At 37.7% G+C, this 17722-nt stretch overlaps 1 protein-coding gene across 2 annotated transcripts in view; it reads right to left on the bottom strand.

The window, feature by feature from the left end:
* Positions 1-17722, bottom strand: part of LOC106880055 (F-actin-uncapping protein LRRC16A) — a 547921-nt gene that overhangs the window by 504134 nt on the left and 26065 nt on the right. For both annotated transcript variants that reach the window (XM_089356189.1, XM_089356195.1), the window contains exons 3-5: positions 11562-11689; positions 6888-7056; positions 2832-2905 (exon numbers count right to left, since the gene is read on the bottom strand). In XM_089356189.1, the coding sequence (XP_089212315.1) occupies positions 2832-2905; positions 6888-7056; positions 11562-11689 (371 nt within the window). The remainder of the gene's footprint in view (positions 1-2831; positions 2906-6887; positions 7057-11561; positions 11690-17722) is intronic.

Raw genomic sequence — 17722 nt, 5'->3', positions numbered from 1 at the left:
CATGTGCCACCCGCACAAGAGCCAGTCCAGGGGCACTGGCAACGATCTTACTTGGCATGCCGCGTCTTCTCACACACAGCACATTTCCAAAGGTCTCAGTCAGTAGTCATCGCCTCGGTGAGGCCCAATGTACGAAGGTCTTGCCTCACCACCTCAGCCCAGGTCTTCCTGGGCCTACCTCTTCCACGGGTTCCCTCAACTGTTAGGGTGTGGCACTTTTTCAGGCAGCTATCCTCATACATATGTATATACATGTATATATATATATATATATATATATATATATATATATATATATATATATACACACATATATATATACATACATATATATATATATATACATGACACATGAAATGTTGTTTTGAGGGGGATCGTTGCCAGTACCCCTGGACTGGCTCATGTGCGGGCGACACATGAAATCTTTCGAGCGGGATCGTTTCCAGTGCCCCTGGACTGGCTCATGTGCGGGCGACACATGAATTCTTTCGAGCGAGATCGTTGCCGGTGCCCCTGGGCTGGCTCTTGTGCGGGTGACACATGAGGTTTTTCCAGCGGGATCGTTGCCAGTGCCCCTGGTCTGGCTCTTGTGCGGGTGACACATGAGGTTTTTCGAGCGAGATCGTTGCCGGTGCCCTTGGACTGGCTCATGTGCGGGCGACACATGAAATCTTTCGAGCGGGATCGTTGCCGGTGCCCCTGGGCTGGCTCTTGTGTGGGACCGTCGTAGAATTTTCGAGCGAGATCGTTGCCAGTGCCCCTGGACTGGCTCATGTGCGGGCGACACATGAAATCTTCCGAGCGAGATCGTTGCCGGTGCCCCTGGGCTGGCTCTTGTGTGGGTGACACATGAGGTTTTTCGAGCGAGATCGTTGCCGGTGCCCTTGGACTGGCTCATGTGCGGGCGACACATGAAATCTTTCGAGCAGGATCGTTGCCAGTGCCCCTGGTCTGGCTCATGTGCGGGCGACACATGAAATCTCTCGAGCGGGATCATTGCCAGTGCCCCTGGGCTGGCTCTTGTGTGGGACCGTCGTAGGATTTTCGAGCGAGATCGTTGCCAGTGCCTCTGGACTGGCTCATGTGTGGGCAACACATGAAATCTCTCGAGCGGGATCGTTGCTGGTGCCCCTGGACTGGCTCATGTGCGGGCGATACATGAAATCTTTCGAGCGGGATCGTTGCCGGTGCCCCTGGATTGGCTCATGTGCGGGCGACACATGAAATCTTCCGAGCAGGATCGTTGCCGATGCCCCTGGGCTGGCTCTTGTGCGGGTGACACATGAAATCTCTCGAGCGGGATCATTGCTGGTGCCCCTGGACTGGCTCATGTGCGGGCGACACATGAAATCTTTCGAGCGGGATCGTTGCCGGTGCCCCTGGGTTGGCTCTTGTGCGGGTGACACATGAGGTTTTTTCGAGCGGGATCGTTGCCAGTGCCCCTGGACTGACTCTTGTGCGGGTGGCACGTGAAGTTTCTTCGAGCGGGATCGTTGCCGGTGCCCCTGGGCTGGCTCCTGTGTGGGGTTGTCGTAGGATTTTCGAGCGAGATCGTTGCCGGTGCCCCTGGACTGGCTCTTGTGTGGGTGACACATGAGGTTTTTCGAGCAAGATGAGCGTGACCGTTGCCAGTACCGCCTGACTGGCCTTCGTGCGGGTGACACGTAAAAGCACCCACTACACTCTCTGAGTGGTTGGCGTTAGGAAGGGCATCCGGCTGTAGAAACTCTGCCAAATCAGATTGGAGCCTGGTGTAGCCATCTGGTTTCACCAGTCCTCAGTCAAATCGTCCAACCCATGCTAGCATGGAAAGCGGACGTTAAACGACGACGACGACGACATACACATATATATATACATACACACACACACACACACACACACATATATATATATATATATGTGCATACATACATATATATACATATATGATGATGATGGCCGTCCAATCGTGACCGAGGAAGACCATTGTCGACCTTCAGGAACATTGTGTGCTCTAGGACTAACTTATATTTTGTATTTACGGCTCTGTTGATGGCTAATGAGCCCTGCTCTTGACAAACATACACGACTGCAAACATTGCAGAGCAAGCTTTCCCCATTCACTATACGAGCCATGTGCTATCGCGCTGCTCGTTTAAGTTCTTCATACTGGATACGTGCTCTCTCAAAAGTGTTGATCTCCTCCTTAAACTGCTTCCTCCATCTGTGGCGATGACAGGCATTGTTCTCCCAGTTAGTGTCCTGCATATCACAGGCCTTTAATGAGGACTTGACACAGTCCTTAAATCACAGCCTTGGTTTCTGCTGGAATCTCCTTCCATTCACAAGTTCTCCATAGAGCATTTGCTTAGGAATCCTGCTATCTGTCATTCTAATAAGGTGTCCAGTCCAACGTAACCGGTGCTTGTGCACCATTGCCTCAATACTCAAGATATCAGTTGTCCTCAGGACCTGTGTGTCTTGATATGAGACGTTGCAGCAAAAGGTCAGTACTGATTGTAGATTCTGTAGAAATAACCTTAACAAAACTCTGTAAAGTGGTTGGCATTAGGAAGGGTATCCAGCAAAAGAAACAATGTCAAAGCAGATAACACAACTCGGTGCAGTCTTCTAACTTGCCAGTTCTTTTGAAACCATCCACACCATACTGGCATAGAAAACAAATTTTAAATGATGATGATGATCTAGAGTGAATAATAAATTAATTGTCTATCACAGGTAACTTTCAAGTCACATACAATAAAATTTCTTAACTAAGAAACCAAGAGCTGGTAGCACTATACAATATCCTTTTTACCATTCCAGACATACAAACATATAAAATTTACCTGTTTTCTAAGTGATCAAAATCCTTTAACCTCAGCTCTTTAGTATCATGTGTAAGATATATGGTATCCACATCCTAGGAGAAAATGCAAAAGAAAAATATGAAACTGAACATATGAAATGCTGTAAAGTTAAAAAAGAGTTCAAAATATTCTTTCACTCTTTTATTCTTTAACTTTTTTCAGATATTTCACTGCAGCCATACTGGAGCACCCACTTAAGGGGTCTTTAGTTAAAGAAATTGACCTCAGAACTTACTTTTTGTAAGCCTAGTACCTATTCTACTAGTCTCTTTTGCTAAACTGCTAATTTACAGGGATGTAAACATATCAACATCGATTGTCAAGCAATGGAAGGGGAGGGGGTAAACACACAGACACACACATATATACATAATATATATATATATATATATATATATATATATATATATAGTTAATAAAAAAAATGGAGGAAAAAAAGACAAGAAAAAACAACACAAGAACCTGGTACATGATCAGAGAGGGAAAGAAAGTGTGGTTGTTTTACGTTTCGAACAAAGCTCTTCTTTGGAAACAGGAGATATAAGAAAGTCCAAAAGAAAAGGGAGAAGGAGGTGGGGGGGGGGGGGAGAATCGCCAATAGTTCACATGTATACATGTATACATATATATATATATATATATATATATATATATATATATATATATATATATATATATATATATATACACACACCCACATATCACAAGCTTCTTTCAGTTTCTGTCTACCAAATCCACTCACAAAGTTTTGGACAGCCTGAGACTTTAGTAAAAGACATCTGCTCAAGGTGCCACACAGCGGGACTGAACCTGGAACCATGTAGTTGGGAAGCACGCTTCTTACCTATTATGTGTAGACATTTTATCTGACTTTGCATAGCATGTTTGTTTAACAAGAACCTAACTAAGCATTACAGGATATATACTTCATTTTCTCTTTTATTTATTTATGTTTTACCTCTCTTACTTTCTCATATCACAAACATTCAGAGTATTTCAGGCTTCACTTCAGATGCTAAAATATTAAGATTTAGGACTGGTTTATCAATGACTCATTTTTCTTATAACTGCAAGAAATATTGTTGAATATATGATGGCCAGCTGAAAAGTTTATAAGCTGCCCAAGATACTCTCATGGAATATAACTAAACAAGGTTTATTTTTCAACAGTGTCTCCCCTTGTGGTTTACACACTTCTTTGATTGGTGTTGCAGTGCTTGGATCTCATTGTTGAAGAAGCTTTCACCCTGTTGGATAAAAAATTCATGAACAGCAGATATGATGTCATCATCACTGCAATACTGGTTTCCTGCAGTGTGCAGCACAGAATTTTGTCAGTGAACAGGTCGTGGTCTCAAAGCGACGAAAATATTTTGACAAATTAAATTTAAATGTTGAAGTGAATCTAATGGTTTTTGTGTGTTATTTTAAATGGCTTATAAACACCTTCCATGCTGCAATTGTCGACATTAGTAAATTAGACCAGAAATATACTAGTGTCTTGGTCAAGAGTAAAGTGAAATGCAGGAGACAGACACAGCTTGTTGATTCTTCAATTGTTAATATGATACCTAATAATTTCATCCACCTGCACTTCTACATGTTAAATAGATTGTGTCAACAGAGTAAAAAAAACTAATAAAAAATTATTTTAAAAAATATTAAAAAATTAACTACTATAGCCTCGGGCCGACTAAAGCCTTGTGAGTGGATTTGGTAGACGGAAACTGAAAGAAGCCCGTTGTATATATGTATATATATATGTATGTGTGTGTGTGTATATGTTTGTGTGTCTGTGTTTGTCCCCCCAACATTACTTGACAACCAATGCTGGTGTGTTTATGTGCCCGTAACTTAGCGGTTCGGCAAAAGTGACCGATAGAATAAGTACTAGGCATCCAAAGAATAAGTCCTAGGGTCGATTTGCTCGACTAAAGGTGGTGCTCCAGCATGGCCGCAGTCAAATGACTGAAACAAGTAAAAGAGTAAAAGAGTATAACAGAAGGCAAGAGAAAAATGTATTAAAAAATGAATCAACAATATAAGGCATATGAAAAGAAATGTTCAAAACTTAAGACATGTAATATTTATGGACAAGTTGGCATGTTACTGATAATAGAATATGTAACAAAACATTAAGGAAGTTTGATTAACTGGGAATAATTGAATATTGTAGTTGTGAAAGTAAATTGGTTCCATCAAGAATTAGGCTTAATTATTTTAATAGCTTTCATGGAACGTAAATAAACAAAATATAAATAAGTCACCAACATCAGACTTTGCATAAGGGACTTGCAAGATAGAGGATATAATAATCAAATCAACCCACAGCATATAACAAGTACTTAACAAGCCATCAAAAAAGGTTTCTTTAGTCAATTAACCTTCTTGAAATAGCTAAAATTTCATCAAATTTTGTTGTCTTAAATAAGGATAGTCACATTGGTTAATATAGTTTTAAATACCCCTAAAATGACAAGATGGTTATAGTTGGAATACCACTGGTCATTGATTTGTTTAATCAAGACTGACCTAGCACTGCACATCATATACCTATCTGAATAATTCTGGGAGCCCAAACAGAAATTTGCAGCAACAAACCATATACTATATATCATATAACAAAAGAACACTACAGAAAACTAATCACACAGAGCCCAAGAAATTGAGTTTTAAACAAGTGTTCAGAAAAGAAATGTCAACAAAGTAAAATAGTAGCAGTAAGAAGATGTAAAAACAGTAAAAACCTCAAGCAACTGATTTTTCAACTGAAGACATCATCTTAGATGGTTTCTTTACAACCTCAAAGAATAATTTAGCTTACTAAATCATTTACGTCAGGAAATTATAAATATAACAATTTCATACAGTTCTGTGTGAAAAAGTTATTTCTGTCAATAAGTATGTCAAAGTAAGATGCTCAGTGCCTATGACCTTTGCAGGCTCTTTCATACAAGTGAGATTGATGTTGTTGATAGCGAACTCAAACATTTGAAAATCAATATTTGCAATGTAAGCAGAGGTAACTCGAGTGGCATCTGCTCTTACAAGAAAAAGAACTTCACTAGTAAAGAATTTTATTAGAAAAATATTTATGCCTGAGGGAAGCTGAAGTTTAAGAAAATGTAAAAAGATTAGTTCAGAAGAGAAATCGAAACTCCAACTCTAACTTTAGTTCTTAGAAGAATGAATCTATTAATGGAAGGCTGAGCCTTCAGCAGAATAAACCCAGCTTGTTTTCCATTGCTGAAAAATATGTCAGAGTAATAAGTCATATTTTAGTAAGTTACTGGTTGGTTAGCATGAATTTCTGAAAGTGTTCAACACTTCAAATTTCTCTCTCTCTCTCTCTCTCTCTCTCTCTCTCTCTCTCTCTCTCTCTCTCTCTCTCTCTATCTATCTATCTCTCTTTCTCTCTCTCTCTCTCTCTCTCTCTCTCTCTCTCTCTCTCTCTTTCTCTCTCTCTCTCTTTCTCTCTCTCTCTCTCTCTCTCTCTCTCTCTCTCTCTCTCTCTGAAATATGGATATTTCTCCACCTTTAATTTATTTTTAGAAGTATGTTCAAGAGAGATTTGATCAGTCACTTGGTTTAACACCAATTAGAATTACAATTTGAAAGGCTTCCCATCACCACACATCTTTTCTTGCAATTAGACAAATGGAGTTACTAAAAGAAGGAAATCCATCTTGAGTCATGGGATAAATAGATAAGATTTTTTTTTTTATTCTTCTAGGTAGTGTCAGAGTAAAACCTTATGAAAGAGACAAGCCAAATAGTTAGTAGAAATACTAAAATACTAGCTTGAGCTACAGCACTTAGACATAAACTAAGATCAATATCAAGCGTAAAAATATTATAACTATTACATATAGGACTGTATAATAACATGCTATTATAATACACCTTATTCAAATGGTAAAAGGCACTGTAATATCACAAAGCTTCAACATTGCAGTCTGTATTGCATAAAAACTGTTTCCAATGATAATAGTAACGATTAAGTCTAAGAGAGATAAAGGGATTAATTAGACATACCCAAGCAACTTCATCTCGATATGGAAGATGATGATAGTCACACATAGAAGCATACATATGAGAAAACCCTCCACATGGACCAGGATCCTTCTTTGCTTTGTCCTTGATCATGTTGTGCATCAGATTCAACCGTTCTGGTGGAATGACATCAATCTTTTTTATCAAGCGTCTGAACAAAATAAAAGATAAGCATATTATTCTCAATGAAATGCATTATACTGAAAACAAGCCATACTTCTATATAATGTAGTGTAACTCATACTTTCATTTATGAATATTGCATACTTACATTTCAAATAGTCATTATTACTAAACAATTGGGTATTTAAAAGATGTAAAGGCAGAATTTGCAGGGTATCAGGCAACTGTTCCAAAAGTTGGCTGGTTTTATCTTGTCAGCAGCAGCAGTGACACCAGTAGCATCACTGGTAGCAGCAGTGGCAGCAGCATCTGCCACTGCCATCATTTAACAACCGATTTTTTATGCTGGCATGGGTTGGACAGTTTGACATGAGCTGGTCAACTGGAGAGCTGTCCAGGCTCTCATTCTATGTTTTGACATGGCTTCTAAGGCTGGATGCCCTCCCTAACACCAACCACTTTACAGAATGTGCTGGTTGCTTTTTACGTGCCACCAACATGGATGCATTTATGTAGCACTGGTATGATTACATTTTATGTGGCACTGGCATAAGTGCATTTTATGTAGCACTAGCATCTGGAAGACAGAGACCCCTCAGGCCAAGACAATTAATTTTCAAAGGATCAAGTATAACAAGGAGGTATAATCTACAACTATAAGAAGTAACAATACTAAAATTAGAAATCTTATTGGCTTGAAGTGCTTAGATTAACACACACTAAACTTTTCAGTTGTCAGGAGAGCATGTTTGAGCAATACACTCGTAACCCATATCCTTAAATTATACAAATGATCTATAGTTCAGAGCAAACTCTTCAAAATATCTGGGATAGCAATCCAAAAGGCCATTCTATTAATATTCACAAAATTTCAGCACCAGGAGTTTCTCAACAAAACAAATTTAGGTATCCATTAACCAAAGTATGAACATGGGCTTTCATTGTCAGTTAGTTGTTTAATAGAGTTAAGACATGATATGGTTATGCCACCAAGATAGTGTTATGGTAAATGTACCTAAACAGACAACATAAAATTAATGCATGAAGATAAATTGAACTTTTGAGTCTATTACTCAGCTTTATAGACACATAGTCTTTTGTGAGCAATGTTTTCTCAGTTTCCACATTTACGATTTTTTTATAAACACATCAACAAATCAAACACCATTAATTTTATGAATGTTAAAGTAACAACAGTTCATTCATATTACAAATAAACTCAAAAAAACTGAAAAATATTTTTAAATAATTCAAATTTTGGGATCTTTCTGAATTGACGGGCACCACTTTTCATTTATGTTTTATGTAGTGTTTTTGATACCGAAACACTTTCAAACTTCGTATACTTGTATATTTTGTGTTATAGAACAGATAAAAATTTTTGTATTCGAATTTATTTCATGTAAAAAATTGTCGTATTTCGGTAATTTCAACCAATCACTGACATCTATTGAGGTGAAAACAATTACTGCTATGAAATATAAACAACATATTCTAGCGGTGTAATGGAATCTTTTCCCTTGAATGAAATTAGTGCCGTTGTTTGTCAACAACTACTATCGGCGGTACTGTTATTTATAACATCGTTCATGCGTTTGTACTGGTTTTAGCTTTAGGGTTTTAGAGTTAGGGTTAGTTTTAGGGTTAGGGTTATGATTATTTTTGCCATAACCTAACTCATAACCCTAACCCTAACACCCTATGACTCATAACCCTAACCCTAAAACCCGAACCCTAAACCTTTACTAGGGAATAACGATATAATTAACAGGGAATAACGATTTTGACACCGGCAAAAATTATTGTGTACAAAAACAGCAGTAACTGTATTCAGCTGAATAGACATCAGTGATTGGTTGAAATTAGCGAAATACAACAACTTTAACATGAAATAACTTGCGATGTAGAAATTTTTGTTGGACACTCTCTCTCTCTCTCTCCCCACTGATTCAGCTACTCCCATTTCAGTTCTTTCTTTACCTCCTTTTCTCCCCTTCCTCCCTCCCAATATATATTTCTGCATTCAAGTTAGAACCTCTCTTGACATAAGTATAACACATGGAGAAAGCTGGCAGAAATGCAGGAACAAGCAGAATAATAAAATAATAATCATTATCATTAACAAGAATACCCCTCAATAAACTGCTGATTCATGGTCTTTATATCAGTGCTTATTTTTCCATTAGTCATGCAGCCTTCATAAAAAACAGTTTATGATGATATCATTTTTTTACCAACTACATTATGTGTAAGATATCAGATATAGATATGAATGCAATTCAAAATTTCTGTTTTCTTTCACCTCGGCAAAATATTTTTATAACTCCCGTTCTTATTAAATGAATAAGCATGCTATATTAACCAATATATTGAGCTCCTGGGTAAGTAATATTACTAAGCTACTTGAATGACAATATTTATCACTTGCAGGTGGGGCTCAGAATTTTCTTCAGGTTGGATAGTCCCTGATTAAGGGTTGTTTAAGGATGATGTACGAAACACCCATGTTTCTAGAGGTGAATTATTCAAACCCCAAAGAATTCTTCCCAACACATGGCTATGATGCTCTCCCACTATTTCTGCTCATGATCATGTATTGTCAGCAACCAAGGGATATGTCCAACTAATTAAAGCCAAACAACTGACAAGTAAATCTGGTATTGAGCAGAATATTTGGTGTAGCTCATCTTTTATACTAAGACAAAACATGTACATGACAACACTTCAAATCAGTTAAGATCAGAAGCCACTGACAACACACTCAATTCATTGGCGCTTTGACCTGATTGTGTCTCTTCAATCAAAATTTAATTAAACAAAAATAGTCATTTTTGTGTATAGAGATCAATAAACAATTTGCTGATGCATGCAGATGTTTGCCAATTTCATTCCAAAAGTTTTGAAACTTTTTCAAGAGACATTTATTAATTTCAAAGAAGTACAAGACTCTAATCTCCTTCAAAATAGGATCCTCTGACTTTGATGAACTTGTAATGCTCCAGCCACTTCAAGTCCCATGGAAGTCCATGACCCTTGTCACAGCTCCTTTCATCTTCTCAATGTCTTCAAAATGACTGCCTGAGGTTCTCCTTCACCTTGGGGAACAAACAAAAGTTACAGGAAGTTGGGTCTGAACTGCAGGGAGGGTGAGGGACAATTTTGATGCCCATTTCTGTCAAGTAGTTGATCACCAGGATAGAATTGAGGACCTGTGCACTGTCCTGGTGTAGATACCACTGATTTGAATAAAAGAACTCTGATCTTTTTCAATGAAAAATCTTCCTGAACTCCCTCAAAACCTCCACAAAGTACTCTTTGTTGGTAGTCTGATCAAAGGTAACCCATTGGATGTAGATGATGCCCTTACTATACATAAAGAAGACATTCATGATCTTCCTGGTGAACTTGCTTTGACTGGCCTTCATCGGTGTGGGAGAGACAGGATGCTTCTATTGGACACTCCATCTCTTGGTCTCTAAATCATAACAGTAGATCTAGCTTTCAAAACAGGTCACCAGAGACTCAAGTAGTCTTGGATTGAAGTTAATAAGCCCAACCATCTCTTACTGTCACCAACATGTCTTTCCTTCTGTTCATCACTGAGCACCCTGGGAACAAACTTTGCACACATTTAGAACTTCGTGAATAATTCTATGTATAGTTGCTACACCAACTCCAGACTGTATCCTTATTGCCTTTAATGGACACACATAGGTCTTCATCCATAAAACTGTGAATTCTCTAAACCACCTCTAATGTTCTGACATCCCTCTCCCTCCCACAACTCTTATTGTCTCTCACCTCCTTGACCCTCTTGCGCAAGCAAAAAACTTTACCACAAAACTCTGTAGCATAATGAGCTTCCAAATTGTTTTCATGTTCCAATTACATTCTACAAACTAGTCAGCTGTGACAAGCAGTGTTTAGTAGGGTGTGTTCAAAGTGCTATTACAGCTCTCTCCTTCAATCTGGAATATAGATGTATGGTAATGTTACACTAAAATTACAATAATCTAGGACGTCATAAAATTAGAATAATCTCCTTAAAAAGTTTTTAAATTTCTGGAATGCACCTCATAAATCGTCATATGCTCATAAAACAGTGAGAATCCAAACAATGATGTACATAATAATTCTTAATACATTCTAACAGATTTGAATCATCTCTATATCTTAAATCCATTTATAGGGGAGCAATATGCAGCTAGAAAACCAACTGACAACTATTCATGAATTCAGTCAAAATATAAAAATATTTTGAGACTTGACATATAATATACCAATGCTACAATATGAGAATGAAAATTAACTAACACAGAAAGCTGAGGGCATTAAATTAGATACATACAAAATTGTATTCTCCCCACACATGCTCAAATTTGTTTATGAATATGTGTGGAGTGTTTGCTCATTGTGCAACGCCAGATATATAAGGATTACTTGTTATAAGTATCCTTGTTTGAATGCCAATTTATTTGGATTCTAGAAAGAGTAAAACAAAGAAGTCAAAGTATATAAATGTTAGCTACTTACTCTAAAGGAACACCAGGAAAGACACTCTGTAGAGAGACTCCTATGTGGGTGATCAGGTAATTAAATTTATCACTATCAAGTTCAAGTGGAACAAAGTTGAACTGTTTTCCATCCACAATTAAAGAAAGCTGCAAAAAAAAATGTGGTCATTAATCTTCATCATCATCATCAACAACAATAATTTTGGTGGTTATTCTGTAAAGTATGTTATTTTATCAGGCAGTGATTAGATAAGTTATGCGCTGAGTGTGGTATTTAGTAGCAATTGAATTAAAAGTATCTTGCATATGGGCTGAGTCAAATAGTGCTATCTTTTGGGTAGTGTTTTAATTTGTGTGCCCTCGTATGGTTTTAAAATTTTGTTAATATTCTTTATAATATATAATACTTCAAGAATTGGTACTGCTTTCAATTCCCTACTCCACATCCTACTTATTTCAATTTTAAAATCTTGTATTTTGATAGTCTCTTCATGTAGTTCCAGATGTTTTTTTTGTCTTTGATAATTATATCTCCATAGTTTGTTTTGATGTTGTCAGTTTTAAAAAGGCATGTCAGAGATTATGGCCAAGCTGTTATTAATGTGCCATATTTGGCACATGTTTATATCACTGCTTACTCATTTTCATTAAGTGTCAGCATATAACCATTTTGATCATGTTTATGGATATAACTGTACTTGGCAAGAACTGGATAACCAGAAATGATGTGGCCAATTGTCTCAGTGATTGCTAGGCTGCACATGATGTCAATTTTTTTTTCATCACTCTGATTTTTGTAATTATTTTGCAGCTAAAATCAGACCTTCTGTTTCTACTTTTAACCCAGAACTTTTGAGCCATTGTTGGTTTCTAACTGTACCTTACTTCACTTCTGGTTGAGCCATGCCAGATATAGCCCACAAAGTGGTTTTCTCTCATTTTATCTTTAGTATATTTTTGGAATTCCAATAGACTTTGACTTTTGGTTTTTTAAAATTCTCTATCGTTTTGTCATTACTAAAACCTTTTCCTTAAGTGTTTTTTAATTTTATTTTTTACCTTTTTGTATTTACTGAATCTAGAAGAAGGAGAAGCACTTATGACCTTTGTAGGACCTCCAAGACTTGATGTTGTTAACTTTTGTTTCAGGTTAGCAACTAGGAAAAAGATTCCAAAGGGCTAAGGTTTTGAGGAGGAAGAGTTGGTTATAGCGGTTAGTGTAAGGTCAGTGGAGTTTGAATGCAACATGAATGACAAAAGGCAAAGAGATGAATGGGTGTGCCTGAATGAAGGAGAGATGAGACCAACCAGTTCTGAAGAACAGAGAAGTGACACAAAAGACACAGAGGAGAGAGTATGCCTGTGAACCTGTGACTGGAGACTGCCCATTAAAGATATGACTCTTCTCTGGATGTAGGTCAAAATGTGTGTGTGTGTGTGTAAAGTAACAGCACTGTCCCATTAGTTTATGTGGTACTTCATTTGTGAGATTCACTCGAGCCTTGTATAGTATCATTAACAGTTGAGGATTAAGATATGTCCTGGCTCTGAAGAGAAGGGCTGGTCAATGGGATGGCCTTAGCTTTGTCAAAGATGTGCTTTCAACAAGAGAGATTCCTACTGTTAGTAGAACTCATCATTTGGAGTGACCTTGTATACTGTAGCAGAGTGTGTCTGTGCCTTTTCTGCATACAGGGGTTGGGGTAGAGGAAGAAGTAATATTTTCTGAATATAAACAAAGCTTGAGTTTCTTTTTTATTGCTAAAGAGATGAATCAAGATTTGCATGGCTCTACTGGAGTATATTCTCAAGGTCACCGTTCATGGAATCAATGCAGGTTTGGCATGTGGTACCTAGGTTGCATAAGAGTGGGCAATGTATGATGTAGCAGCAAATAGGTCATTGATATATAAAAGGAAGAGAGTGAAAACAAAACCAAACCCCAGAAAATACAAAAGTTGATTGAGAAAGGTGTTAAAAGAACCTTGTCCACACATGCTGCAACTGTGCATTCTGATAGGAAGATACTGATCCAAGAAATGAGAGATGGATGAAGTTTACACAGAGGAAGTTTTGCTGATGCCTAAGGCAACAGTACTGTTTTCACTGAACTAACTTCTTGAAGGCAAGATCCCCCACTGCGTGGCTCTGTGGAAGCTGTACTGGTGGTCACAGAGGAGAGAGAAGAATTCAAGGTGTTGGAGAAAATCATTGTTTATGGTGGTTTCCATTACGCAACAAATGTTTCTTTGAAATGGGACACACTAAAATGTGTTTCCAAATGTGAGAGCACATCTCCATAAAGAGTGAAAGATTTAAGAACTTGGAGAGTATAAGGCACAATGTTCAAGTGTAATGGATAGGACATAATTATTGTTGTTTTGAAGCAACCTGATGTATTTCTGCACTTGGCAAAGTAGAGAGCCTGGTAGAGTGCAAGAGGAAAGATTTGATTAGCCATAGTAGTGAGGATTTAGATGCAAAACAGGTAGTGGACGTGGACACTTTCTCCAAGACTGTACTGCTAACAAAGCCGCTGACATCTAGAAGGTGGAAGAGAGCAGTGAACATTGATGCTTCTCCTGTGGTTGTACTGCTAACAGAACCATTGCTGTTTAGAAAAGGCAGAAAAGAGTACTCTGCAAAGTTGATGGAGATTCTATTAGCAAGGGAACAGAAGCATCAGCTGTAATTTGGGAGGCAGGAAAGCTTGAGGGCTATATGATGCATGAATGCATCCTATGCACATAGGATATATGTCTCATAGGAGTTGCACTGCTGGGTGAACAGCACCCACATTTGGGAAGTGGATATGATTTTTCAGCCATGGGCCTTGAATTTTGTCCAGATAGCTGTAAACCACTCAGGGGGACTTGGGACATTGGAGTTTATCTGGAAGGACATGCCTAAAATGGAATATGTGGAATGACATGCCTAAAACAATGGTTTTAGTCGCTCAATAGGTTACTTCTGATGGGTCAGGAGTGAAGTTCGTGTGCTATCAGGAATAACTGGCACAAAAGTGGTTGACCTGAAGTGCTATAAGTCTGAGAAGTGGGGTAGCTGTGTAGTATCTGAGTGTGCGTTTAGATGCAATGATGAGGCAGGAGTCAGATAACCCAATAGGTGAAGAGGTAGACACAGTTTAATAGATGTAAGATTTTAACTGAGAAAGAAGTCAAGAGTATTTGAGGTGTCTGTGCGTGTCAGTCTAGAAGGTGAAGTCAGTTGGTGTAAAGAGCTGAAAATAGTAAAGGATTTGGCTTCAGCACTGGCAGCATTGGTGTGGGATGAGCATGAAAGTCATATGATGTGAGTATTGAGGACAATGACTTTGGAAAGGAGAGAAGTGAGATATATGTTCTCAATGCAGGAAGAGTTATGGTTAGAGTTGAAGGTGATTTAAGATTATCAGAGAACAACAGGAAGAGTAGATATATATATAAAGAAATAAGGGAGGGAGACTTTGGGTCAGAGTATCTGGAAGGCATTATTGAGGAAATTCAAATAAGAGAGATAGTGTACAGTTGACATATGTACAACACCACCTTTTGAAGTGAAATTTGAGGAGTAGAGAGTACATCCTAGACAACAGATATGGGTTGTAGATCTAGACCAGGAAATTTGAAACTCTGAGAGAGTAGGATTTAGGTTGGAGAGAAGTTCTCACATGTTTGAGAAAAGGAAGGAAATTGGCCAGAAGGTTGAATCTATTTTTACTTGGTATCATAGAGAAACATAGAGGATGATGGTGAATGGAAATCCCCAAGCCAGAGGCCTAGTCTGAATACTTACAAGGGATAAATTCCACTTAAGGTACCCTAAAGCCAGATGATGGTGCTAAACTGGGTGGCAAGGTGCACCTAACACTCAAAAAAAAAAGAAAAAGGAGAGACATATTATGCCATATAAAAGTGGGGTGCTTCATTATTACAAGAGTGATAACTGCAGAAAAATAATGAGAAAAAATACATCGACTGTGATTGAAATGTAAAAGAATCAAAGTGTGCCAGAGAAAGAAAATAACAAACAAAGTGAATTTAACAGCTTTAAAATTAAGTGGCTTTTCCAGGATGTAATTACTTCAGTTTCAACACATGATCTCATATCAAATTACTTTAAAATAACAACAATAATAATATGACTGTGTGATGTTGGATGGAAAGCAAGGAAATTGATAATCAATTAGGTCTAAATATGACTCAGTAGTTGATTATTTTCTTTTTACTTGAGAATTATGTATTGAGTTTATCAACATTTACAGACTGATTTATTTATTTATTTATTTTTGTTAAATTTCATATCTTTTTTTACAAATCCTTGACATGTTAGCTCTTGGAGCTTATAATATTAGGTTGTCAAGAAAGTTCTTGCAGAATTTTTAATTTTGGTTTTAAATAATGTATTTTCAAATTAATTTTCGTTAAATTACTTTGACTTTATATATCATTTTAAAGCCTGTTTTTCACTCTATCTAATTGTGTTACTCTTTTTCTTTATGAATAATTAGACCATTTTTTTCCGGAACATTGAATACAACATGGATAAAAAGCAAATTTGCACAATTTTCTTATTCCAGTTCAAGCTAGACCGAAAAGCTGCTGAAACAGCTCGAGATATCAGCAATGCATTTGGCCCAGGAATCATTAATGAACGTACAGCACAATGGTGGTTCAAGACATTTCGTAGCAGTGACGAGAGTCTTGAAGATGATAAGCGTAGTGGTTGGCCATCAGATGTTGACAACGATCAACTAAGAGCCTTAGTCGAAACCAATTGACGCACAACTGTTTGAGAGCTTGCTTCTGAATTAGACATAACGCATATGACAATTTCCAACCACTTAAGAGAGATTGGAAAAACAAAAATACTTGAGAAATGGGTGCTGTACGAATTGAACGACAACCAAAAAAAGACGCCGTTTTGAAGTATTGTCTTCCCTTCTTTTATGCAACAAGAATGACCCGTTTCTTGACAGGATTGTGACTTGCGATGAAAAGTGGATTCTTTATGACAACTGGAGACATTCAGCTGAGTGGTTGGATGCCAACGCAGCTCCACGACGCTTCCCAAAGCCAAAGTTGCACAAAAGAAACTCATGGTGACTGTTTGGTGATCTGCGACCTGTCTCATCCATCACAGCTTTTTGGATCCAGGCATAACCATTATGGCGGAAAAGTACTGTCAGCAAATGGATGAAATGCATAAGAAACTCTGACAACAACAGCCAGCATTGGTCAATAGAAAAGGACCAATTCTTCTCCACGACAAGGCTCAGCTGCACATCGCACAACTGACCTTGCAGAAGTTAAATGAATTGGGCTACAAAAATCTGCCTCATCAGCCATACTCACCAGACCTCTTGTCTACTGACTACCACTTTTTCAAGCATCTTGACAACTTCCTGTGTGAGAAATGCTTCAAAAACCAAGACGATGCCAAACATGCCTTCAACGACTTTATCGCTACCAGAACGCAGGATTTTTACACTACTGGCATAAATAAACTTGTTTCACATTGGCAAAAGTGTGTTGATTCTGATGGTGTTTATTTTGATTAATAAAGTTTTGTTTGAGCTGAGATATGTGCATCTGAATTTAAAGGTTAAAAACCGCAAGAAATTTCTTGACAACCTAATAGTAAATTCCAATATTTCACAAAAATATATTTTTTTAATCAATGGCTTGGATTTGGAACTTGTTTGAAATGGATCCAGCATAATTCAAAATGTAAAAACATTTGTGCATCACAAAAATTCCAAACTAGAAATAGAAAAGAGCAATTAGGTCTCTTGTACTGTTTTTAACTGAGTTGGCTCTCCCATGTTATTTGTGCATTTTGTTCACATATTTTACATATATCAAGAATATCTAGATATATTATCACAGTCATTATTATCATCAGTAGCACTTACTGTTTGTTTTCCATGCTGGCATGGTTTGGATGGTTCAACAGGAACTGGTAAGTCAGAGGACTGCATCAAGCTCTAATATCTGTTTTGACATGGTTTCTATGACTGGATGCCCTTCCTAATGACAACCACTTTAAAGTTTAAAGAGTGCACTGGGTACATTTTATGTGGCAATGACCACAAGCAAAATGCTTGGAAATGACTGCAAAATTATTGTCACATCTGATGTGCATTAATATACAACTGTAACTTTGGTTAATATCAGTAAT

This window comes from Octopus bimaculoides, chromosome 1, assembly GCF_046866305.1.
Source record: "Octopus bimaculoides isolate indiv1 chromosome 1, ASM4686630v1, whole genome shotgun sequence".
Classification (NCBI taxonomy): Eukaryota; Metazoa; Mollusca; class Cephalopoda; order Octopoda; family Octopodidae; genus Octopus; species Octopus bimaculoides.
This window is presented reverse-complemented; position numbering and strand designations above follow the sequence as displayed.